A 23,563-nucleotide genomic window follows, 5' to 3' on the forward strand; every position below is an offset into this window, starting at 1 on the left:
TCACTGGCCCGGCTCGTTATCTCTTCTCCTCCCTTCTGAGCACACATACAAACACGGCCTTGGCGTGGAGGAGAAGCGATGCAATGTCACCGCGTATGTGCTCTCTCGTTCACCCGCACCCTGTGGCTGCTTTATCCGTTTCTAGTTGTCGGATGATTTAACCCAAACCCTCTCACTTTGGGAGCATGACGTGCCCGAAATGCAGGTTTTTAATGTGTGTTATTCCAGAAAGTGTTTGACCTCGGTCTGATCACATCCACGGTGCTCTGGTGATTATCGCTTCTCTTTCAAATCCCATGAAACCCCAACAGCAGATCAAGTAGTGCTTTGATCTCCGAGGAGTGCGATCTTCAGCGGCGCGGTCAGATGTTCCTTCCCCTGATGCCACATCTCTGGAGGCAGTGCGCGGATACCGTGACAAGCGGCGAGTCGGAAGTCCGCTCGCTCTCCAACCAGCGGTGGAGTCGCACGACTGAAAGTGCTGACCGTGCGCGGCGCCCGGTGGATTGATTGCAGGGCGAGATGTTAAACAATCTGCACGGAGAAATCCCAAAGAGCCTTTTATGCAGACGGCGCGCTGCCCGCTGGAGGCTTTCACCCAAAGCACTCGACTCCATTAATGGACACGTGTGCTTTTCTTTATCGCCGCGGTTCCCGTAAGAACTGAAGCTCGTAACTTCTAACGAGAAGACGCCAGCACGTGAGCAGATCAATGCAGAGAACACCGGGTTTGGAGTATTTTCAGCTCGTCTCCGTGTCGTCGGGAAGCTTCACAATGTCGCTCACTGAAACCGACGTCGATTCTTTCATGTGTCCAAAAGGCTCCTCCTGACGCCTTCTGCTTTAGGCCCAAACACCCCTTCTGTCCCTTGAAAGGGGCCAAGGGACATGTGAGCTCATTGTCACAGCCCCCACCCCCCCCCCCCCCCCAAGCAGAAAACATGTTTTGTCCTGCTGGTGTCTCCATAGCTGCAGTGATGGAGGATTCCGCAGGTCTCAGGTGCGTCAGGGACAGATATTTGTCCCTAGAGCGCTCTATTCCTTTTTAAAGGGTTTGTTTTTCATCTCTTTTCTCAGATGAATACCCAGAGAAATGGGTTTAAATGGGGGGGGGGGGGGCAGTGGCGATCTGTTTCACTGAGTTATTCTTTTCCTCCCTGGGAATTATATCTGATGTCTTTTCCCCCATAAGCCACCTGGGCGGACCAAAGCACAAGCTGTCCTACTTTCCTGTAACTGCTCCGCGACAGACGAGGACGCAAATCTCACGTCCATGATTTCCATTTTTATCGAAATGAAAAACGTCTATAAATGTGCAATAATTTCACACAGGGATGGGACATAAAATGGAATCTGCTCGTCTGCAGGCGTATAAACCGATATGGAACATTAATAGAGAAAGAATAAAATAAAAGCTTGGTTCAAACTGTTGGTCTACGGAAGCGTTTCAGCACCCGGGACAGCGCACACACACACGCGCACACACACACACACACACACACCCCCTCACACACTTAGTAGGGCGGTAGCCCTTCAGACAAAGGGAACATTATCTTGTAAGTTCCTAACCACCGCCTTTAGCTTGTTAACGTCGGGTACCTTCAAGTCGGGTACCTTCAAGTCGGGTACCTTCAAGTGAGAAGCGGCTCAGAAGGAAACACTCCCCAATAAAATGGGTTTGAGGAGGAAATCCAGAGCAAAAGCTGAGAAGCTGCTGGAGAAGTGCAGAGTGAATCCAAGAGGTTCCAGAGGAGATTGTGATAGGTGGAAGAGGGCAGGTGAGCTAGGAGGAAGGCCTGGCATCCCTCGACACACCTTCTGAGAGCGCCAGCTTCATTTGATGCTGCATGAAGGGGAGGGGGGGGGGGGGGGGGGGGGGGGGGTTGTGTTTACAAGAGTTCTTCTTCTGAAACAATGCAAGGTCTGAACCGGAGGGGAACTGAACTTCTTTGGGTCAGCGGCAGTAAACTTCTAATCAAGCTTCTCTTTGTTTTTGAGGTGTAAATTACAGACTTTATTGTGACAAAGAAGAGACCGTTGTTCTCAGGATGAGTCGGTACAGATGGATGGAAATATTAAAGAAGATTAAACCACCAGTGTAGATTTGAAGTATGACAAACTTTTAATTTGGTCAGAACAATGAAGAATTCCAGACTGTATCACTGAAAAAGTTTTAAAAAAAGAGTAAAAATGATTATTAGTTACATCCCTAAAGTGTTGGATTCAATTGAATATATTGGCCTCCATCTTTGCCTGCTTGGTGTCACAAAGCGGCGACTGCCAACGAAGAACCCGCAGGAGGTGCAGGCGACAGACAGACGGGAGGGGGTGGGATGGGTGAGGGGGGTTGGGTGAGCAGCAGCTGTTGAGAAGCGGCCGGCGGCCATCTTGCTGTGAGGCGGGCCGGCCGAGTTCTTCCAGAGTGATTTAGAGCTTCCTGTCCGTAACGACCATAGAAGAGAAGTGAAGCCTCCTGATTGAAAGGAGCCAAAATATGTCCATAACAAATGTGAATCCATCTGAACCAAAGCGAGCACAAAGGAGTTGAGACGATCCGCTGACGTCCCAGAATACCTTGCTGAGATTAACTTTTATTCTCAGAGTTGTGTGAGGAGCTTTAATAACTGTAGAATCCAATAGGTGTTAGAGATGAATTATGGCTCGTTCCATTTCATGGTACATCGTTGAAAACAAAGCTCCTAACAAGCGGTGACTGGTGAATTATTGGGCTCAGATCCCAGAAGGAGTGTGATTCAAAGCCTTGGGCAGCGTTCAGCCCGCAACGAGTGAATTCAGGCGCTGACAGGACACCTTTTGGATCTTCTATCCCAGTTGACTCCTAACAACAACCCCCCCTCTCTCTCTCTATCCCCCTCCCTGCAGTGACTACCTCTGCAGCCCTTAAGCCGTCATATTCTCCTCACACCCTCCTTCTTTTTCTACCTACAACCCTCTCCCGCTACATTCTTCTGATCTTTACTTTCACTCCCACTGCTCTGTCTGTCCTCCTTATCTTCATTAAGTTCCAGCTGTGACTTAATGAAGCTTTCTCCTCCTCTACAGACCTTATGAAGAGAAGGTTTCCAAGACACATGAAAGACTCATGAAGAAAAAGAATCATTTAAAGTGCTCTGTTTGGTCAACGTTATGTGTTAAAGCTGCACTCTGTGTAGTGACCAGCAGGGGGCGACTCCCTCTGGTCCCATAGACGTCTATGAGAAATCGACTACTTACTTTCTTTCCCTTGTTCGCGTTGCGCAGGCAACTCTCAGCTGGGGGCGACCATCGTGGATGCCTTAGACACCCTCTACATCATGGGTCTGCACGACGAGTTCAAGGACGGCCAGGACTGGATCGAGCAGAACCTGGACTTCGGAGTGGTGAGTGTGCATGTGCGTCCCTCCTCACTGCCTTCAGACCTGCTTCACCTTTTACCCTCCGTCCATCCTCTGTTCCTTTAGCCCTTTTTCCCCCGTAATTATCAGTATTTTCCTTTTGGATTTATTTCTTGCCCTCCATTCCTTCTTCCTCTGTATCCTCTCCTCCTCCTTTGCTCTGTTTCCTCCTCCCTTTCCCTTTAGCTAAGCTGACCTCCCGTCCTTTCCTTCTCCTTTTTCTCACATGGGCCTCCCCCTAGAAACCTTCCCCTGGAATCGTTATTCTGTCCGAGCCTCCTCGATTTCTTTTTGGTATTTTCTGTCTGAGTCCCCCCCCCCCCTCTCTGAGGCAATCACAGGGCAGCTAGCAGGGAGGCTGGGGTGATCTAGCAGTCTGACACTTGGAGTGTTAATTAACCTCAGGATCACTGTGATCGAGCAGCAGAAGAAAAGAAAAAAGCCAGGGGGGGGGGGGCCTTGGATTGGATGAGGGAAGTGATGGAAGGTGGAGAAGTGTGAAGGAGGAGACATGGTTGATAAGGAGAAAAGGAAGATTAATGGCAGGGTTTGGACGGTGGAGGAAGAAAGATCAGCCGTGAAGACTCAAATGGAAGAGGGAGAAGAGGGAGAGGAGGAGAACGGGTGGCTTCTTTTCTTCAGTAAACACTTAGCCGGGCAATAAAGTACGAGTCTTGCGTTAAGTTGGGAGTTTGAGGAGGTTGGCCTTGTGGTCCAGCAGGAGGCGACCTCAAATGTTGACCTTGTGACCTCTGGCTCATCAACTGGATCCCCACTAGCTGGTCCGTCTTGGGTCACAAAGAACCACAATCTGTACGTCAGAACATGGACTCATGAACATAATAATATATTAGATTACTAGTCGCGCTGATTCTGAAAAAAACACGCGTGTTCAGTCATAAACTTTGATGTAAATTGTCAAATGTTAAAACAAGCTTTTCTGTGTTATTTGCAGTTTAAAAAAAATGTTTTACAAATCCTATTTGATCAGTTTTCTTAGACTAAGGATGGTTAAATGTAGAATTAAAAAAGATAAAGTGCACAATGGGATGAAAGAATAAAGGCTGAACAAAGAGGGATGGAGCTTTTAGAATGTAGAATATAAGGAATATACAAAGACACAGTGACCTTTTGGATTCATTAAAGTGAGGATGCGTGTCCCAGAATACCTGCAGGAGCTGTAATCAAGCTTCTCCTCGGCACAAACAAACAAACAAGCAAGAGATTGGTGGTGGAGGATGATCAAGAGTATTCCAAATGCAATAAGACTGACGAGGAGATGAGGCGATGCGTTGGAATCGAGTAATAAGAGGAGAAGCCCTTCGGTTACGCAGGAGGGGGGGAGATTGCAGGGGAGGAGAGGATGAGACGAGCGGGAGGAGGTGCGTTGCCCGTGGTTTCATTAACGACCTTTTTGCACCTGCAGGCCTCAGGAGGAGGTTCCTGGCGCAGCACCAGAAGCATGAGAATGAACTTCTGGTCTTTTTTTCCGGCCTCTCGTATCGCTTCCTGTTTGAGTCAAACATGAAATCTCCGTTTTGCTGTGTTTCACACCGCTGCTCCTCCACCTGCCACCGCGCTAATGCATCATTAAAGAGCTGCCATGTTGGCTTGAGCCCAGCAGTGAGTCATGCCCCCCCACCCTCACACACACACACACTGCGGCTCGCCCTGAGATGGTGGATGTGTCGCCGTGAGGTCCGACTCCGCCTGTTAGAAGAGGCGCTAGTAAGCCCGATGGGGGAGGAGCTTCCAGGTGGGGGGGGTGGGGGGGGGGCATTAAGCCCGATGGGGGAGGAGCTTCCAGGTGGGGGGGGGGGGGGGGGGGCATTGAGAACAAACTTTTAACACCATGTGTGTTCTTCAAACCGAAGCAGGTTACAGAATCTCAATCATCACAAGGAGTGTTTCACCTTCTTCTCTCTTTGCTCCCTTGTTTTTTTCCAGAATGCTGAGGTGTCGGTGTTCGAGGTCAACATTCGGTTCATAGGAGGCCTGCTGGCTGCCTACTACCTCTCTGGACAGGAAGTAAGTATTCACCTGTGTTTACCTGGGAAGAGGAAGGTGGGATGAAGAAAGAGAAGCAGGGCGGCTCTTCATCTGTCCTAAACTCTTATTCTCCTCCTGTCTCCTCTTCTCATTCTCCTCCTCTCCTTATCTTATTCTCCTCCTGTCATCCTCTTCTCATTCTCCTCCTCTCCTTATCTTATTCTCCTTCTTTCATCCTCTCCTTCTTATTCTCATCCTCTCTTCTTACGCTCCTTCATTCATCCTCTCCTTATCTTATTCTCCAGAAATCGTCCACCAGCCACAAAGTGTAGAAGGACTTCATTGATTAAGTGAAGCTCAGTAGCGACTCAGTGTTTCCTTTATTAGGCAGAACTACTCAGAACGTCAACGATGAGTCCTTTGGTTCTCGGAACAGTTACAAAGTTAACAGCTGTACAAATGTTCTCCTCATCAGGAAGTGATTTGTCACCTGTACGCTGGGAACAGAGAAACACGCCTCTCACAGAGCGCACGGGGTGTGAAGGTGCTGCTCACCTTTAAGGAGAGGGGAGGATTGGGATGAGGAACAGCCGAGGAGAGGGGAACCAAGTCCGTCAGACGTGCCCTTGAGCCAGGCACTTAACCCCTGTTATAACCCCTAAATAGTTTAGTCCCCGAAGGGAATTAACTGTGAATGTGAAACCCGCGCCTACACAGACAGGAGGGAGGTGTTTATAGAGGGGGGGGGGGGGGGGGGCAGCAGAGCTGAATCAAGACATTAGTGTCCATTAGGAGGGAAAGCAATCAGGGGAGGAGATGAGACGGCACCAAAAGGAAATCCAGAGAGAAGCTACGAATTAGCGGAGGTTTTTCCTAACTGAAACCTGAAGGGAAACCCTGTTTCCATTAACCCTCTGAACGCCATTGAAAAGCAGCTCGTTCTTCAAACAATCATCACAGCCAGAAGTCGAAAAACGCTCTGACCGTCCTCACAAAGGTCCTCGAACACTGACGAAACCACAGCCGGGATCATGCAGCTTATTTAATGTCGTCTCCATGGCAACGCGTCTTTGCCATGGAGACGCCTTTTGATGCGCTGGATGTTGAACGACCTGCAGAAACTGGATCGGCCGATGGCAACGCAGCATCACACACACACACACACACACACGCAGAGAGAGAATCTCCTGCTGGCCCTCGGGGGCCCTCCTTACCACATTCATCACATTTCACCGTCTGGCCTGTAATCCCTTCCGGAGGCTCCATTACATGTCGACTGTTGCTTGCTGGTGTGTACAGGTCGTCACGTAAGAACGATGATGTCATGGGGTCATTCGGTGCTTTGTGGTACCAAGCTTCTGTTCGTATTTGTCATGGGGACATTAAAGGCTCAAAGGTGGGTGTAGTGTTTGATGAACAGGAGACGTGAGGCTGCAGGAACGCGATCCCTCCGCTTCATTCAGGAAGCTGACGTCTTGATTCCGTTCCTTTTAGTTTCCACGAATGAGCCAACAAATGTGCATGCTGGGAGCTCGTGGCCATCTGCGGAGGCTCAAACAGAGCTTTGGGGAGTGCGTTGGCGTTTTGGGGGCTTTTTTAGTGGTTCTCAATAAGTCACAGCGTGCAGCACTGACTTGAGTTTAGTTTCTCTCCTGCAGTCGTTGTGTAGTTTGTGACTGTATAGCTTTTCATCCAGTCAAGCCAAGAAATTCCTAATTTTGCTGCTTCAGAATGAAAAACAGTGTGTGGACTTTTATTGTGAAATAGAAATGGAATGTGTGAAACAGCGGATTAGCTTTTGGAGGCGCCCGGCCTTCGACGTGACCCCGTCTGTCACAACCGCTCTGACCGTCACCCCCGGCAACTAAACACGCTCGTGTCCTTCCGCCCAACGACCTCATCCAAAGCTCCTTACAGGACGTGATTTATTTTGTGTGTGTGTGTGTGATGTAGAAGTGTGCTTCCTTGCATGGTAAAAGGCTGAACAGTAAAGCTGTCAGAGCTGGAGGCAGAGTGATGGACTGCAGAGTTTCTGATGCCCCCCCCCCCCCCCCCTTAGGAATCTAAAGATGAATCAGAGGAGGTCCTGGTCGTAGGATCGTAGACTGTAGATTCTCCTCCGATGGCTCGCTGCATCTCGTCCCTCCTCGATGACATCAGCAGCCAGAATGACAATAAAAAGCAGGGGAGTTTTTTTGGTGTGGGGGAGGGGCAAAGGGGCCTGAAATCATCGGGGGGTTTATGATGATTGGACCGGACTAAACGCACACATTTATCTCCTCAGTTGGACCATGTCGGCCTCATTCATATTGTTTTATATCATATTCTTGTCTTTTTTGGTGCTGTCTCCTGGTTTTTATATTTCTATATTTCTCCCTCCTCATTAATGCTCCTCACGTCCTCCATTGTCCTCTTGCACACACACCGCTGGCAGTCAGCTTTGTGCAATACAAGTGAATTCTTCTTAACAGAGTTCATCGTGCCTCAAGCTGCTCGCACTATATTTGATGGTAGAATAGTGGATTCAAATGTCACTTCTTGCCAAAAAGACAAATAGTCTCCACCTTTTTTTACTTTTAGTGTGATTAGGAACAAGTGGGACGGCAGGTCCCTCAGTTCGTGTTTGAAATTCATGCTGTGAATAATTGGCTTATTTTTCCATAATTCTTTTGTTTTGCCACAATTGCGACACCTTTTTGTAACAAGCGTCTTTGTGTGACAATTACTCTCGCCTTGAATAACTCATTTTCAATAAACTATATCAAGCAAATAGGAAAAGACGTGTGACTCTCCTCCATAAAGTATTTTTGACCAACAAAGCAGTTTTTGGCGCTAACTGCTAAGCGCACTAGGAGCAAGAAACCTCTAGGCTTCTATCTGTCAGCGTTGGCCAGCTTCAGCCGTGCTTCTGACGCCTGCTATGCTAAGCCAGCTCAGAGGGGGAGGGGGGGGGGGCAGACCCTCCCAGAGGCTTCATCTGTCAGGACTCTTCTAGCACACGTCAGCCCCGAACACATCACACGCCTCGGATCCGACAGGCCGAGGACGTCATTTAGCCACCGTCAGTCTCCTGACATCTTACTCCGCCGCCCGCCATTTGTTTCTGGTGGTTGGCGGTGGTTTTATGAGATGAATACTAAGCAGGGGGGGGGGGGGGGGGTCGGTGTGTACTTGATGTTGACCAAACTCTTGCTCTTCTCGTCCTCTGCAGATGTTCAAGCTGAAGGCGGTGCAGCTAGCTGAGAAGCTACTTCCTGCCTTCAACACCCCCACAGGGATCCCCTGGGCCATGGTCAACCTCAAAAGGTCCGTGTGATGCAGAAACACGTTTTGTGCTCCTCCACCTCATCTAATACACTATTCCGTATACTGCTGATTTATTCTGCATCAACTCAATCTGGAAAAGTCTTTTGGCTTTTAAAATTCCATCCACCCACACGGGCGTTTTCACCCGATTGGACGTCCTCTCAGGACCGTGTGGGTTTGTGCAAACTGCTCTTATACTCTCATCGCCATGGTAACACACAACTCTGGTGTTGATTCCCACCGTGGATCCACTTGGCCTCAGTAACCAAGTGTGAGCGAGTGAGCGGGGTGAAGGAAGAGAAAAGCCTGATTCAAAGAACCTGGAGCTCGTCAAAAGCGTCCTCACCAGTAGAAATGTCCCACCGTTCTATACAGTGTTAATGAGAACATCAACTTCTGCTTCTCCACTCTGTGTCCCTCTGGGAGGCTCTTATCTGAGTATCCCACACAATGTTGTGGTGGTGAAAGAATCGCATCGTTGAAAGCCGCTCTCCTCCTTCTTATTATTCCGCGTAATGTGGCGTGTAGAAACATAACCTTCCCTCGTCCTCCCCCAGCGGCGTGGGGCGTAACTGGGGCTGGGCGTCGGCGGGCAGCAGCATCCTGGCGGAGTTCGGGACCCTCCACATGGAGTTTGTGCACCTCACCTACCTGACGGGGAACCCGGCCTACTACCAGAAGGTACCGTCCGGTGCCGCGGTTGCCGTTGACGATGAGTTTTATGGTTCCTCGCGAAAAGAGGACCAATGTTGTCGTGTGACTGAAGCCCTGCTGTTGGTGTCGCTGCCAGGTGATGCACATCCGGAAGCTGCTGGCCAAGATGGACCGACCCAACGGGCTGTACCCGAACTACCTGAACCCCCGGACGGGCCGCTGGGGCCAGCGTGAGTAGATGCATTCGCACTCCTCCAGGAGGAGGAGGAGGAGGGAGGCGGCTCTAACAAGGACAAATGGAAGCGAGTAGAAGAAGATTTTTAAAAAAAGAGAGAAGGACCTGCCGTATTCCCGGGTCATTGATTAGCTATTGGCTCTATGCCTGCGGGGGGGATTGACTGATCGCTGAGAGCAGTTAAAAACTATTCCGGCCCTGGAAACTGTCCTTTGTGCTTAGAGTCATTTACCACGAGGACATGTTCACAGCTGAGGGAGACAAACCTGCAGCTTAATTAAGACGCTACATCAATGTTCTCGGGGCTTTTGCACCAGTAAAGCAGGACGGACTCTTTGTCCGGCTCATATGAAAACTCACTAAATGTCAACATGTGTTCACTGTTTAAACAGAAAAGTACAACCTTTCAAATTCAGGGTTTTCTTTTACTGCACTTATATATACAGTATATATTTTTTATATTTACTCCCAACTCTGCAGAAACAAAACAACAACTCCGGTTTGGTTAAAAATCCACCTTTTATTCCCGAGTTGGACGTCATTTCATCAGTATAAATATTAGTTTATTCTTTGACATTTCATCCCTTCTGTGAGTCCTTTTCTAACCTTTATGCTAATCGCCTTACTCGGACGCCGCTGCACGTTTCACGGCTCGCCATCCATGAACATGTGACAAGCGGCGCCAATCTCTTAAAGTGACGCCCCCCCCCCCCTCCCTCCCACGGAAGAATCACACATTCCGTTCTGTTTATTTCTCAGCGTTCAGTAAGACGCCGGGTGACACACGCAGGGATTCATGGTTTATTATCTCTGCATTTCAATGGAATATTACAAAAATTCCTTTTAATCACAGAGCTGTCACTTTTCCCCCTGTGGCTGCGACAGGAAATGAAAAGATGAAGCTGCTTTAAAAAACTAATACGTGTTGTTTCCATTCGTCCAGGGGAATCGGTGCCATATTCAGTTTATTCAACCCCACCATAAATGAGAGATAAACACAAACACACACATGTACACACACTGTGGTCGAGCAATAAGACACCTGTGTCTTATTTGTTGTTCCATTTGTTCTAGTTGTCAAGAAACAAATCGGGTATGAATGGAGGGGCTCATTAAGGGGAGGATACAGGGGGCCGGGGGGGGGGGGGCGGAGCCCAAAGCAGCAGACAACAAGGGGAGGGAGGGACGGATGATGACATCAGCAGATGGAGGCCGAGCTGCCTCGAGAGGGACATGCACAGACTCACTATGAGACACGTGCACACACTCACTATGAGACACGTGCACACACTCACTATGAGACACGTGCACACACTCACTATGAGACACGTGCACACACTCACTATGAGACACGTGCACACACTCGCTATGAGACACATGCACACACTCACTATGAGACACGTGCACACACTCACTATGAGACACAAGCACAGACTCACTATGAGACACGTGCACACACTCACTATGAGACACGTGCACACACTCACTATGAGACACGTGCACACACTCACTATGAGACACGTGCACACACTCACTGAGACACATGCACACACTCACTATGAGACACATGCACACACTCACTGAGACACGTGCACACACTCACTGAGACACATGCACACACTCACTATGAGACACGTGCACACACTCACTATGAGACACGTGCACAGATTCACTATGAGACACGTGCACAGATTCACTATCTAAACTTTGGGAATATTACCGGTGGCCTTGTTCATAAGAAGGTGGTAGAGGAATGAAAGGGGGGGGCGGGGGGGGGCTGCTGGCTGCTCTCAGGATTAATTTCCCCTAAACGTATCATTCACTTGATGTTCTGTTCACTCATTGAGCTGTGAAGGAATGAGACTGATCCAAACAGATAATGGTCCAATTAAACAATGGCTGATCTTCTGTTTTACCCACACAACAAAGTGAGGGATCACTTTCAGTGAGACACATTCCACCATATTTCTATAGCCGCCTCTGTTCTTTGGGATCATCACAGGAACATCTGGAGCCTTCAGAGCTTTCTGGACACAAAGTAGCACAAACAAAACCTGCATGTGACTGAAGGCTTATTTTTATTTTCTTTGTCGTCTTCAAAAGTCAAATTGGTTTGTAAAATTGTCAAATTAAGAGTGTGGGTTTCACACCCTTCCTGCCAAAGGCAAATAATTGCCTTAAGAGTGTGTGTGTGGGGGTGTGGATGGGGGGGGGGGTATGGTAGGCGTGTAGACAGTAGTTAAGCCGCACTAATGAGGAATGAGGCTGAGCTCCTCTTTCTTAATGAGATCCTGCTGTGACTGACGGCCTTATTAACACACACACACACACACACACACACCTCCTCCCTTCATGGGTGGATTATCATTAGTTAACAGATATGTTCACGCCGTGGATGAAGGTATTAAAAGAGACTTCCCGACTGAGGGAAACTGCAAACGCAACGTCCTCGGTGGATATCAAAGACTAAATCGAAAGTTTCAAATCTTCCAAAGTGAAGGTCAAATTTAAATGAGCTCTTTTTTTGTTCGAGGCGCCAGGTTCCGATCGGTGGCTCACATTCAGTTTTTTTGTTTTTTAATTTTCGGGAGCGGATCAAAATGTTCTGCTACAAAAAAGACCAGGATGTAAAAGTCCTTCTCTCGGTCTCGTCTTTCACGGCGTCCTCGCCCAGTCCGACCCTTGTGACGGGACGCAGAGTCCCCCAGCCCCCCACCTCAACTCAAAGATAGGCGCCTTTAAACTGGCGAACAACACGCGAGACTCTAAATGGACCCATAGCCTTCCATGACGTGTGCGTTTGTCCCTCCTTTCAGACCACACCTCGGTCGGGGGACTCGGGGACAGTTTCTACGAGTACCTGCTGAAGGCGTGGCTCATGTCGGACAAGACGGACACGGAGGCCCGCAGGACCTACGACGACGCCATCGAGGTACCGTGTGACGAACGTCTACATCAACATGATATGACATGGTTGTCATGGTGACCATCGCTTCGCTGAGCTAGCATGCTAACTAGCCGACTAGCTAAATGCTTCAGCGAGTGTCTCTCGTCACTGGATTGTACCGAACGTCCTTCAGGAGAAGGTGGGGGGGGGGGTCAAGTGGGGGGGGTCACCAGCAGCAGGAGGCGCTCGTTAGTGGCCGATCAAGCAGATGAAGGCCGTGGGCGAGTTTAAAATCTGTTTATTTGTTGCGTTTCCTTCGCTTTGACCCTCATGCACAAGCAATCATGTCAAAACACACACACACACACACACTTGATATTCTGTTCATAACCTCCATCCACATTCCTGCTATAATAAAATCTGTGTGGACCTCATCTCTTTCACACCTGCATGTAAATACACTCATACATATTCGTACGCTTAATGCCCCCCCCCCCCCCCCCTCCCCCCCATCTCTCCAGGCCATCGAGCGCCACCTGATCCGCAAATCCAACGGCGGCCTGACGTTCATCGGCGAGTGGAAGAACGGCCACCTGGAGAGGAAGATGGGCCACCTGGCCTGCTTCGCCGGCGGCATGTTCGCGCTGGGCGCCGACGGCTCGCCCGACGACAAGGCCGGACACTACCTGCAGCTGGGGGCCGAGATCGCACACACCTGCCACGAGTCCTACGACCGGACAGGTGAGGAGGGGAACACACACACACACACACACAGTGGAGTGTGTGTGTGAAGTAGACCCTTCAAAGTGAACCACAGAAGTCGCACCACTAGCACGATCTCCTGATAGCAGCTGTAACAATGTGTCTCGTGTCCCCCCCCCCCCCCCTCCCCCCCTTCACCCCCTCCAGTGCTGAAGCTCGGCCCGGAGGCCTTTAAGTTCGACAGCGGCCTGGAGGCGGTGGCCGTGCGGCAGAACGAGAAGTACTACATCCTGAGGCCGGAGGTCATCGAGACCTACTGGTACATGTGGAGGTTCACCCACGACCCCAAATACCGCCAGTGGGGCTGGGAGGCAGCGCAGGTACCCGCCAGTTATCTATCTGTTGTTAAAGGAGCGCAAATCTTTATTATATTCATATCATCCAGAGTCCTCTTCAAACCTCACCTGCCTCAGGGGTTTTTTTTCACCCTGAGTGGGAGAAAGAGTGAAATCAGATTTTCAAAGAGCGCCTCACGATCGTCTTATTTAACGTGGCGCATGCAGACGCACCATGCAGCGCTTCCTTCTCCTTTTAGCTTGGCTCATTTTTATTCACTCATTTCCTCTTTGGCCTCTTTGCTACCTGCTGACTTCCTCCTTCCCTCTCTCCTCGTCTCCTCCCCTCTCTCCTCGTCTCCTCCAGGCCATCGACAAGTACTGCCGGGTGAGCGGCGGTTTCTCCGGCGTGAAGGACGTGTACTCCTCCAACCCGACCTACGACGACGTGCAGCAGAGCTTCTTCCTGGCCGAGACGCTCAAGTAGGACAAATTCTCAAGAAGTCTGATTACAGTTAATGATTGATACGATTCAGGTCAATTCATCTCTTCTGTGAGTCATTTAAGTTGTAATATTTTCTAGAGTTCATCGAGGTAAACGTAGCATAACGGAGCATAAAGACGAGAAGTGTCACTTAAAGAAAGCCGAGAGGGAAAAGGTGGTGAGGGGGCTCTCTAAAGCTCTCTGCCCCCCCCTGCTGGCGCCTCCTGGGATGGTTTTTTCCTGCTGGCAGTGCAGATATCATCATTATTATTACTGTTAAACCGAGCGGCTTAAAGTGAAGGAAGATTATTTTAAGACGTAAAACTCAGATCTTTACTTGTGTGCAGGAATGTCACAGGTTAATAAGGAACATGTGTATCAATCTTTTGTTTAGCAGCCACACTTTTTATTTAGAATATTCAAACACATTTATTATTTTATATATTATATTATTATCATATATTTATTTATCTTTCTTCATGGTGCACAGAAACAAGTCAAATAAATATAACAGACGATCAATACATGTGATGACACAGCATGTAAACAAAGCTGCTACGATGATGTCATCAACTGCATTTATGCAACCAGAACACTGTCGCCCAGCGGGAGTTGTTCATGGTGGGAAAAGTCCTGTCGGCTGTAATTAGTCTAACGATGTTGACCTCACACCTGGAGGAAACCCCCCCCCCAGGTCTGAGCTCAGAAGATCAAACAATGTAGGTCAACAAAAGAAAGATCAGCATCAAACCCGTTTAGCTCCACATTCCGTTTTCTGGGTTTCTTTTGTTGTATTTTTCGTTTTTATCGGAGCATTCACTCCCCCCCCCCCCCCCCCCCCCAGGTATCTGTACCTGTTGTTCTCCAGTGACGACCTGATGCCGTTTGAGAGCTGGGTCTTCAACACGGAGGCTCATCCGCTTCCTGTCCTCCATCTGGGAAACATCACGCTGCCCGGCAGCGAGCCGGCTCAGCGGTAAACGCCCCCCCCCCCCCAGCCAACACGCCAACACTGGATGAACTGACACTGAGCCCCCCCCTCCCCCCCCCCCCCTCGAGGAGACGCTTCATCTGTTTCGACCCAGAGCCTCCGTTGGCTTTTTCTCATTTGCTTTTTTTATTGTCGTTTCTGTTGTGGATTTTTGGACCTGTGACCAAACCCGCCCTGCGGTCGGCGGCGCTCCCACTGCATTGTGGGGATTCTGTGGAGAGTCTTCACGGACGGGAGGACTTCGCGCGCCCTGTTGGGGATTCGCAGTGCTTCTCATTTGGACAAATCGGGATCCTGCTGTCCGACCTTTAGATGAACTTTGACCTTCAGCTGGGAGGGCATTTCGCTCCTCCTCATCTCCTCATCCTCCTTTTTCCAAAAAGTGGACCCCTGCCCCCCCCCCCCCCTCCCCCTCCCTCTCTCACCCCTCCTCCGTCACCACGTCACCAACCCACAATGCTTTGCTGCGCCTTGACAGAGTTTCTCTCGGCTCTTGTGTTGCCTTCTTCCGCTGTGAAGGGTTGATTTGTGCACTTTGACTGGCGGGTTTCTGAGGGAGGGGGGCGCAGAGAAGGCCCCCCCCCCTCACTGTGAGATGCATGAGCTCGTCATCCTACTGTTATACTCTTAACGTTTCTCTCATCACCACCAACAGCTCGACCCCTTGACGTCGTATCAACTGAATCCGGAAATTCTTTAAAAGCTCTCGATGCCAAAACAACTCGGATAGACATCTGGAAACTTTCATTCACGAGTTAAATGTACAAAAAAACTAAATGTATTGAGGCTTTCTTGGTCTTCAGTCTGTCTGAGAGGCAGCGGGGGGGGGGCACGAGCAGGGGGGCACGAGTCCGTTTAGAGGTCCAGTTTTCTCCCATCAGCCCCGGCTCTGTGTAGATTCAACCAATAATTAAACCCAATTAAACCCAAACGCACTTCATGATGGGCTCAGTAACGCTGTGCAATGAGTGTGTGTGTGTCTGTGTGCGCATGGGGGGGGGGGGCACTCACTAGGCTTCCTCTGTGCTGCGTTCAAAGTCTTAGTTTTTGGCAGCACTGTTCTTTCTTCCGTTTTCCTTTGAGCACCAAACGGACAGAACGGGGAGTCTTCCTCCTCTTCTTCCTCCTCCTCCTCTTCCTCATTCATACATAGTGATAACCTTTATTTATACCTTTATTATGCACCTTCAGCACGGACTTATAAAGCGCTTTGTGAGGTCCAAGCAGGAATAAAAGCTGCATATTCATATGTTGAGGCAATAGAGACACAACACATCTTGGAAGTCAAATATTTCACATTTTCTTCATGTTGTGATCTCAAATGTTCCTGTCTGTAAAAAAAAAAAACACTTCATCAATTAATCACATTAAAAGATTAAAACCAACGCCATTGATGTTTAAAAAGAATATTTAAAAAAAACTAAATCATTAGTTTGACCTCAATACTGACCAGGTATTATTTGTGTATTACTCCACCACAGAAAATAGTCCCCAACAGATGTACTACTGACTCCTCCTCTGAGTGACCACTGTGCCCTGCTTTCATCTCAAGTATCATTTGGTGGTTATTAGAAATCAATGGTTTAGAGATTCATTTACCTGCCTTATAATTTAAATCCCTTTTGGGAATAGTTGAAGTATAAACTGGTGAAGGGAAGACTTTATATTTTGATACGAAATGTTAGAAGGTCTAAAGCCAAACTTGTGACCAACATTGAGCTTTCTATGGAATGAACTCTTTTCCTTTAGAAGCAGAAGCTTCCACTTGTAGATGAAGACATTTTTCCCTCCATACTTTCATCCTCTTTCTTCAGCAATCCATCGATGCGGCATCTGTCCTCCGGTCTCTGACATCACGCTGACATCATATATCTTATGTAGGGGTGGGGGGTGGGGGTCTAACCCGGGCCATCGAGTTGCTCGGAGCGACCTTGATTTTGGAAATTGAGTGTTCTGTATTTGTATTTTTACTGAACTAAAAAAAAAAAAAATCAAATTAAAAGTATCTGTAAATATGTTTAAAACTGAGACACAAATTCAATGAAGATGTTATTAAAAGTGATCATAAACGAAGAGCACGTCCCGTGTTTTTAACTTTTAAATGTTTCCTGACTTTGAGATCGTGACTTTATTTTATTCATCCATTTGTTCACCATCTCACGGAAAATATTTTGTGTGTGTGTGTGCGTGTGCGTGTGTGTCAGGGAAAGTGAGCAGGTGCATCCTGGGATGGAAACACTCTGGTCCCTGATAAGTTTGAGCATAACAAGGTGTGTGTTTGTGTAATGAAGCCCAGAGCCAAAATTTAACGTCTTTATTTGTAAATAATACATTTTAACGTCGGCAAACGGATCCGTGAGCCGCCCGCAGCTTCGGCAAATGTCACACAACACACTGCTGCATGAGCGAGTCTCTAAAACGTGTGTTGATATTTCCCTTAAAGCGGGAGGAAAGCAGTCGGCTGAAGTGCACTCTGGGATCTGCAGACGCGTTTACAGACGCGTTTACAGCTGCGTGGCGTCTCTGTGATGTCACTTCCTCTCGGGCCTTTGCTCCATCGACGCGCTCATCCCGAGTGGTTGGCTTTCTCTTTTTAAGGGCATCAATTCAGTCCCAAAACATGTTATTGTTCCTCTGATGAACTCATCACTATTTACCAGCAGGTCAAATGACACCTGCAGCCGGACGTGACCTTCGCATGAGCTTCATGATGATGATGATGATGAATGCTGGGGGCGAGGGGGGCGGGGAGGGTAAATGTGGCAGAAGACGACAACCACAAGAGGTCAGAGGAAGCGCATCGACCGACCGAGTCATTCACTAAAGATTAGCAGGTTCCTGTCGTCGGACGTAGTGGAACGTGTGTGTGTGTGTGTGTGTGTGTGTGTGTGTGTGTGTGTGTGTGTGTGTGTGTGTGTGTGTGTGTGTGTGTGTGAGAGAGAGTGATACGGGAGCAGATGGCACAAACAACAACAACACAGGACGTCATGGAGCATAAAGAACAGTGTTCTTTTCCCAGTATTGTACTAACGTTTCTTGTTTCTTGCTGAATTAACAGCACATTTAACAGCGTGTCCCCTCTCAGTTGTAAAGAAAGTAGGATGCAAAGTGGGATTCCCCCCCCCGCCAACAAACACAACCACATCCTCACAGATGACGGGACTCCACACTAACAAGCAGCGGTTTCGTCTCACCTTCTTCTTCCGTTTCTTTCCACCAGCAGAGAGCAAGAAGCCTCCTGACTCTCACTCCGGCGTGTTGGTTTGTTTGTTGGTTTGTTTGGAAAGCTGCAGGAGACAAACAAACAAACGTATCTCGTGTTTCTTTCCTCAATTCTAATTATTTTAATTACTATAATGTTTATAATGTCTAATCTTCTTCAGAAGAAAATAACTGGAGAATATTGCAAATACTGCAAATAAATGTGTTGTGTTTTGTGGTCCTATGGTTTGATTCGGAAACATTAGCAGCTGACAGATGTTTTTCATCATTGACGTCACTGGCTCCAGGAAGTCGTTATTCTTTTCAACCAATAGGAGTAGTGGTGGGTCTCGACATGTTTTAATCAGGCAGTAACATCTGGTTCTGCTGATGAGTTAAAGCTGCATTCTGTGTAGTGACCAGCAGGGGACGACTCCTCTGCTCCCATAGACGTCTATGAGAAAATGACTCTACTTCTCTCTTGATTTACTCCCTCAGTAAACATTGTAAACATGAGTTTATGGTCTCAGTCTCTAGTTTCAAGTCTTCAATGCAGCATGATGTTCATTTAGTGAATGATGATCCTTTTAGAGTCAAACAGACCATGAAGCAGAGGATGCTTTAGGGCGGGACTACATGCTGATTGACAGACAGGCTTCTGATTTGAGAAAAATAATGATTTTATGAAACACACTGACAAAGGCAGTGAAATCCTGATATATAATTAACTGGGGAGTTTAACATTCTTATCACCTTCTCTGCTCTGTTAGACTTCAATGATTGTCAGACCTTCTTTTGTTTATGCATCTACTTCCGTTTCTAATAATCATCACACTTTCAGTTTTAAAATAAAGGCGAGCCTTGATTGTGACAGTGGGGTCATTGTGTGTTCTACTCGTGTGTTTGACTTTCCAAGGAATGACCTCCCTCCTGTCTTTTTTACTGGAATCAGTCAAAAAGTGTTGGGGGGGGGGGGGGGGTTGTGTGCAGTAGAAAAAATGTACAGAGGAATTTATACAATTCTCTGGAAGAAGTTTCTCTAGAGAAACTACTTCCAGAGAATTGTTCTCTTGGCTTTGACTCTGAGAACATCTGCCAGTCCTAAGCTGCGACGTCTCGCTTCCTCTGCGCTGAAACAATGCTCCTCCATTCAGAGAAGAAGATCATGACCACCTAAACAGCAGGTTCAGATATCGTCTCAGACCCTTTGATGCACTTCCATTGCTTTCAGTGGAATTACTTTCTAACAAGGAGAATTATAAATAGACCAGATGCTATTAAAATGTGGGAGATATCTTATGACAGTCCTGTAATAAAAGTCATCACATCGAATAATGGTGGAATGGAAGACACACTTTTCTTTTTTTTAGGACTTTTTGCTTAAAAATGTGAAAGGAATTAAAGCTGAAGATATAATCTAGTTCTTGTAGCTAACGACTGTAGCTTCTGGCTTGGAAACTGGTGCAAATTATTTTAAAGAGTTTGAATCACTGTGGGTGGACGGATTATTAGAAACATCTGTCAATACAATAAACCAACTGACTGACTGCAGTGTTTATCCTCTTTAGCCTCCATGTTTTTGACTTTAAAATTGAATGCTTTATAGTTTCATTACAGTTACATTATGTTACTGATTTGTCTTCTTCTGATCCTGAGTTATTGGCCCCATTTTTGTCAAAGCAAACCTTAATTAAGTATTTGCATAATGTTGGCACAACTTTTTAGTGAAATCATGAAAGGGAAATTGAACTTCAAATAAGCATTAACAACAACAAACAAAAACGTTTTTTTCTTTTTAAAGCATTGCAGACACGTTGCTACTCAACATAACGCAAGGCTTTTCATTCGTATAAAAATAACACACAAAAAATATTTAAATGGTGTGTTGAGTCTTAACCTGTTTGAGATGTACAATTATATATATATAAAAATATCTAAACTATTACAATTATGTTATTTTCCCAATAAGTGAATTCATATCTATGTTTGATATGTCCATAAAGTATTATGTCTTTATTAATCTCTACAGGCGATAAACTGCTGCTATTCAAAAGGACGCCGCCGCTTGGAGACGGGCTCCGATTACTATGGCAACGCAAAAATAACTTGTCGACCAATCACATGCGTCGCCAGGCCGCATTGGTACAAAACTGGACACCTGTATGATCTGCCGCAGATGGACGTTTAAATTATGTTTTAATTTGACCAAACAACGCTTAGTAATGTTTATGTTTAAGTTTTAAATCGTAAAAGGTTTTATCGATCAAGGAGGGACTGTATCGCTCCGCGGCGGTGTACCCGTTCTGGTGGGTCGTGCTTCGGCTCTATAAAGCAGGCGCGTCTGCTCGTACGGTTCAAACCTGATTCCTCAGCGCGGCGGTGTCTGTCTCCCTCACGGTGGATTATGAGGAGGCGTCTGCACGAAGTTAACTTCTCTCTCTGACTTCCAACGCTTCCACGGGACGCTTTAAAGAAGAAAAGGGCGAAACATGTACGTACTATCATGGCTTTCATGTGTTTTTCATGTCGCACTTTGGGAAAGTTGACGTTACGTGAGGAAACACTCGCTGAATTATATCCCCCCCCCCCCCCCCGGAGTTGTTCTAAAACCTAACGGTTAGTAGCGCTGTGACGTCACGGCTGCTGATTTATTGATCATTTGCAACGTAAGGTGCTTCGCTGAATCCATACATGGATTCTTTGCCGTATGGACCAAAGTCCGGTTCCCACTTAACGGTAACGCGTGTTCCTTCCACAACGGCAGCGTAGTGAAAGCCCCGTGACGTTTAACGTTACGCGTGTGTGTTTAACCGAGTAAAGTCACCGGGAGGCTCCGGGCTCGTAAATTTAACGGAGTCGGCGGGCCGCACGCGGCGCTTGACGGCACCTTATGTGACCGGACCGGGTTCTGCTGCGTTAAACCCGGGATTTCTGTCCTCGCAGCTAGCTGGGTGTACTTTTTAAGCTAGCTTGGTGGACTTTTTAAGGTACCTTTGAATCCGCCTCCGCGGTTCTGGAATAAAACGCCTGGCTCGCGCGCCCAACTTGTTCTAGAAGTCTCACGAGCGCTCGCCTGCACGCGCGCGTGTCCGCGTGTAACGGAGCGCGAGCATGTCGTCTCGTGGCTCTGCTGCTGCGAGCTGCGTTTATGAATGTATTTGTCACTTGTGTAAACGTTTGCTCATTGATAAATCTGCTAGTAGTTTTTTTTTTATCCTCTCCGTAACCGCCATGTTCTCTCCCTGTGGCACCTCAGTTGATCTGAAGATGGAAAACCAAGAGGAACCTAAGAGCAGTGTCAGCGTCCTCAGCTGGGAGCAGGTGAGCCGCCTCAACGAGGTGCTGACTGAGGTGGTGCCCGTCCACGGACGGGGTAACTTCCCCACCTTGGAGGTGCGGCTGAAGGACATCGTGGCCCGAGTGCGCTCCCGCCTGGAGCTCAGCGGCATCGCGGTCAAGGACGTCCGGCTCAACGGCTCCACGGCCAGCCACGTGCTGGTGCAGGACGTGGGCTGGAGCTACAAGGACCTGGACGTCATCTTCAGGGTGGACCTGCCGCACGAGGCCGAGTTCAGGCTCATCAAGGACGTGGTGCTGGGCACCCTGCTGGACTTCCTGCCCGAGGGCGTGAACAAGGAGAAGATCACGCCCATGACCCTCAAAGAGGCCTACGTCCAGAAGTTGGTGAAGGTCAACACGGAGCAGGACCGCTGGAGCCTCATCTCCCTCTCCAACAACAACGGCCGCAACGTGGAGCTCAAGTTTGTGGACTCGATACGCCGGCAGTTCGAGTTCAGCGTGGACTCCTTTCAGATCGTGCTGGACTCCATGCTCTCCTACTACGAGCTGGCTCAGGCGCCCATGTCGCCGGCGTTTCACCCGACCGTGAGCGGCGAGAGCGTGTACGGCGACTTCGCCGCGGCTCTGGGCCACCTGAGCGGCAAGCTCATCGCCACCAAGCGGCCCGAGGAGATCCGCGGCGGCGGCCTGCTGAAGTACTGCAACCTGCTGGTGCGGGACTTCCGGCCCGCCAGCGAGGAGGAGCTCAAGGCCCTGGAGCGCTACATGTGCTCCCGCTTCTTCATCGACTTCCCGGACATCGGCGAGCAGCAGCGCAAGGTGGAGGCTTACCTGCAGAGCCACTTCGTCGGCGAGGAGAAAAGCAAGTATGACTACCTCATGATCCTGCGCCGGGTGGTCAACGAGAGCACGGTGTGCCTCATGGGCCACGAGCGGCGGCAGACCCTGCAGCTCATCTCCGTGATGGCCTTCCGCGTGCTGGCGGAGCAGAACGCCATCCCCGACGCCTCCTGCGTCACCTGCTACTACCAGCCGGCGCCGTACGTCCGGGACCACAACTTCAGCAACTACTACGTGGCCAACCAGAACATTCCCACGTGGCTGCCGTGTAACTGACGGCGCCGCAGAGGGGGCGGAGGTGCTGCCGCCGCTTTTGACAAGAGGGATTAAAATAAAAATCTTTCCCCTCCCCCCCCCCTCTCACACGTGATTGAAAAGTACCGAGGCAGAAGACGCTTGGCGCCTCTCTCCGGGGGCGTCGAGGTCATCGAAGAGAGCTAATTTTAAGTGTTAACATTATTTCTTATTTCTCATCGCATTTGTTTTCCCTCTATTACGGAGTTTTGTGCCTTAACCTCCAGGTGTTAACCCCCCTACCCAAATTATGCAAATATATGCTATATTTTGCAAAAAAAGGGAATATAATGTGATGGCCTCAAATTTGTTTTCCCCCTTTCTGTGACAAAAAAAACTATGTGAAAAGGCAGAAAAATGTGTAAAATACAGAAAAATAGTATTATTGGGGAAGAGGTAATATTAAAAAAAAAAAAAACACGTTATTCACTGGTGACCGGGGAGAAGGTGGCACTAATAGTGTGTGTGGGGGGGGGGGGGGGGGGGTGTAAATGTTGACATGTACACACTCAGGGTCCCCTGTACATGCCGGTCAGTGCCTGTAAACAATGCAAGAAAATATGCATACTTTTATTTTCCCACTCGTGGTGTTGGACAAACCGCCCCGGTACACTACACCGTCCCTTCAGCAGATGGTTTAGCCCTCTGGTGGACTTGGGGGGGGCTACAGAGTGTCTGAGGAGTTTATTTGTGGGTGGGTGTTTTTTTTAAGCTTCTGGCATTGTGGGACAAGTAATACTGCAGGGCGCCGACCTGTTGGGACGCACGTCAGACTGGACTCGTTCGCCCGGAGAGAGCGAGCAGACCCGGAGTCCTGGAGGGGACTATGCCCTTAAAAGGAGCAGCACGTGTCGTCGTCCTCCCCCCCCCCCCCCCCAGGGGTCGTCCCTTCTCAGAACCATTGCAGGCTCGAGCGGCAGCTCTGAAACGGCTCAACTACAGCCTGTCTA

General features: G+C 48.7%; 2 protein-coding genes across 6 annotated transcripts in view; both read left to right on the forward strand.

Moving 5' to 3' along the window:
• Window positions 1-16,328, forward strand: part of man1a2 (mannosidase, alpha, class 1A, member 2) — a 35,517-nt gene extending 19,189 nt beyond the window's left edge. For 4 of the 5 annotated variants that reach the window (XM_037487770.2, XM_037487771.2, XM_037487772.2 and 1 more), the window contains exons 5-14: window positions 3,262-3,380; window positions 5,343-5,423; window positions 8,596-8,690; window positions 9,248-9,371; window positions 9,481-9,574; window positions 12,396-12,511; window positions 12,988-13,207; window positions 13,376-13,548; window positions 13,871-13,986; window positions 14,832-16,328. In XM_037487770.2, the coding sequence (XP_037343667.1) occupies window positions 3,262-3,380; window positions 5,343-5,423; window positions 8,596-8,690; window positions 9,248-9,371; window positions 9,481-9,574; window positions 12,396-12,511; window positions 12,988-13,207; window positions 13,376-13,548; window positions 13,871-13,986; window positions 14,832-14,967 (1,274 nt within the window). In that variant the 3' untranslated portion in view covers window positions 14,968-16,328. Of the gene's footprint in view, window positions 1-3,261; window positions 3,381-5,342; window positions 5,424-8,595; window positions 8,691-9,247; window positions 9,372-9,480; window positions 9,575-12,395; window positions 12,512-12,987; window positions 13,208-13,375; window positions 13,549-13,870; window positions 13,991-14,831 lie in introns of those variants that run through there. The other variant, XM_062565147.1, reaches the window with a different exon arrangement.
• Window positions 16,329-20,485: 4,157 nt separating this feature from the next.
• Window positions 20,486-23,049, forward strand: tent5c (terminal nucleotidyltransferase 5C). Its single transcript, XM_037487775.2, has 2 exons — window positions 20,486-20,670; window positions 21,436-23,049. The coding sequence occupies exon 2, from the start codon at window positions 21,447-21,449 to the stop codon at window positions 22,593-22,595; it is 1,149 nt and encodes a 382-aa protein (XP_037343672.1). The 5' UTR covers window positions 20,486-20,670; window positions 21,436-21,446; the 3' UTR covers window positions 22,596-23,049.
• Window positions 23,050-23,563: the final 514 nt, after the last annotated feature.

The sequence above is a fragment of the Pungitius pungitius genome, chromosome 10 (assembly GCF_949316345.1).
Source record: "Pungitius pungitius chromosome 10, fPunPun2.1, whole genome shotgun sequence".
Classification (NCBI taxonomy): domain Eukaryota; kingdom Metazoa; phylum Chordata; class Actinopteri; order Perciformes; family Gasterosteidae; genus Pungitius; species Pungitius pungitius.

Coding starts and splice junctions, on each gene's coding strand:
- tent5c (XM_037487775.2), top strand. CDS start 21,447: ATGGAAAACCAAGAGGAACCTAAGAGCAGTGTCAGCGTCCTCAGCTGG.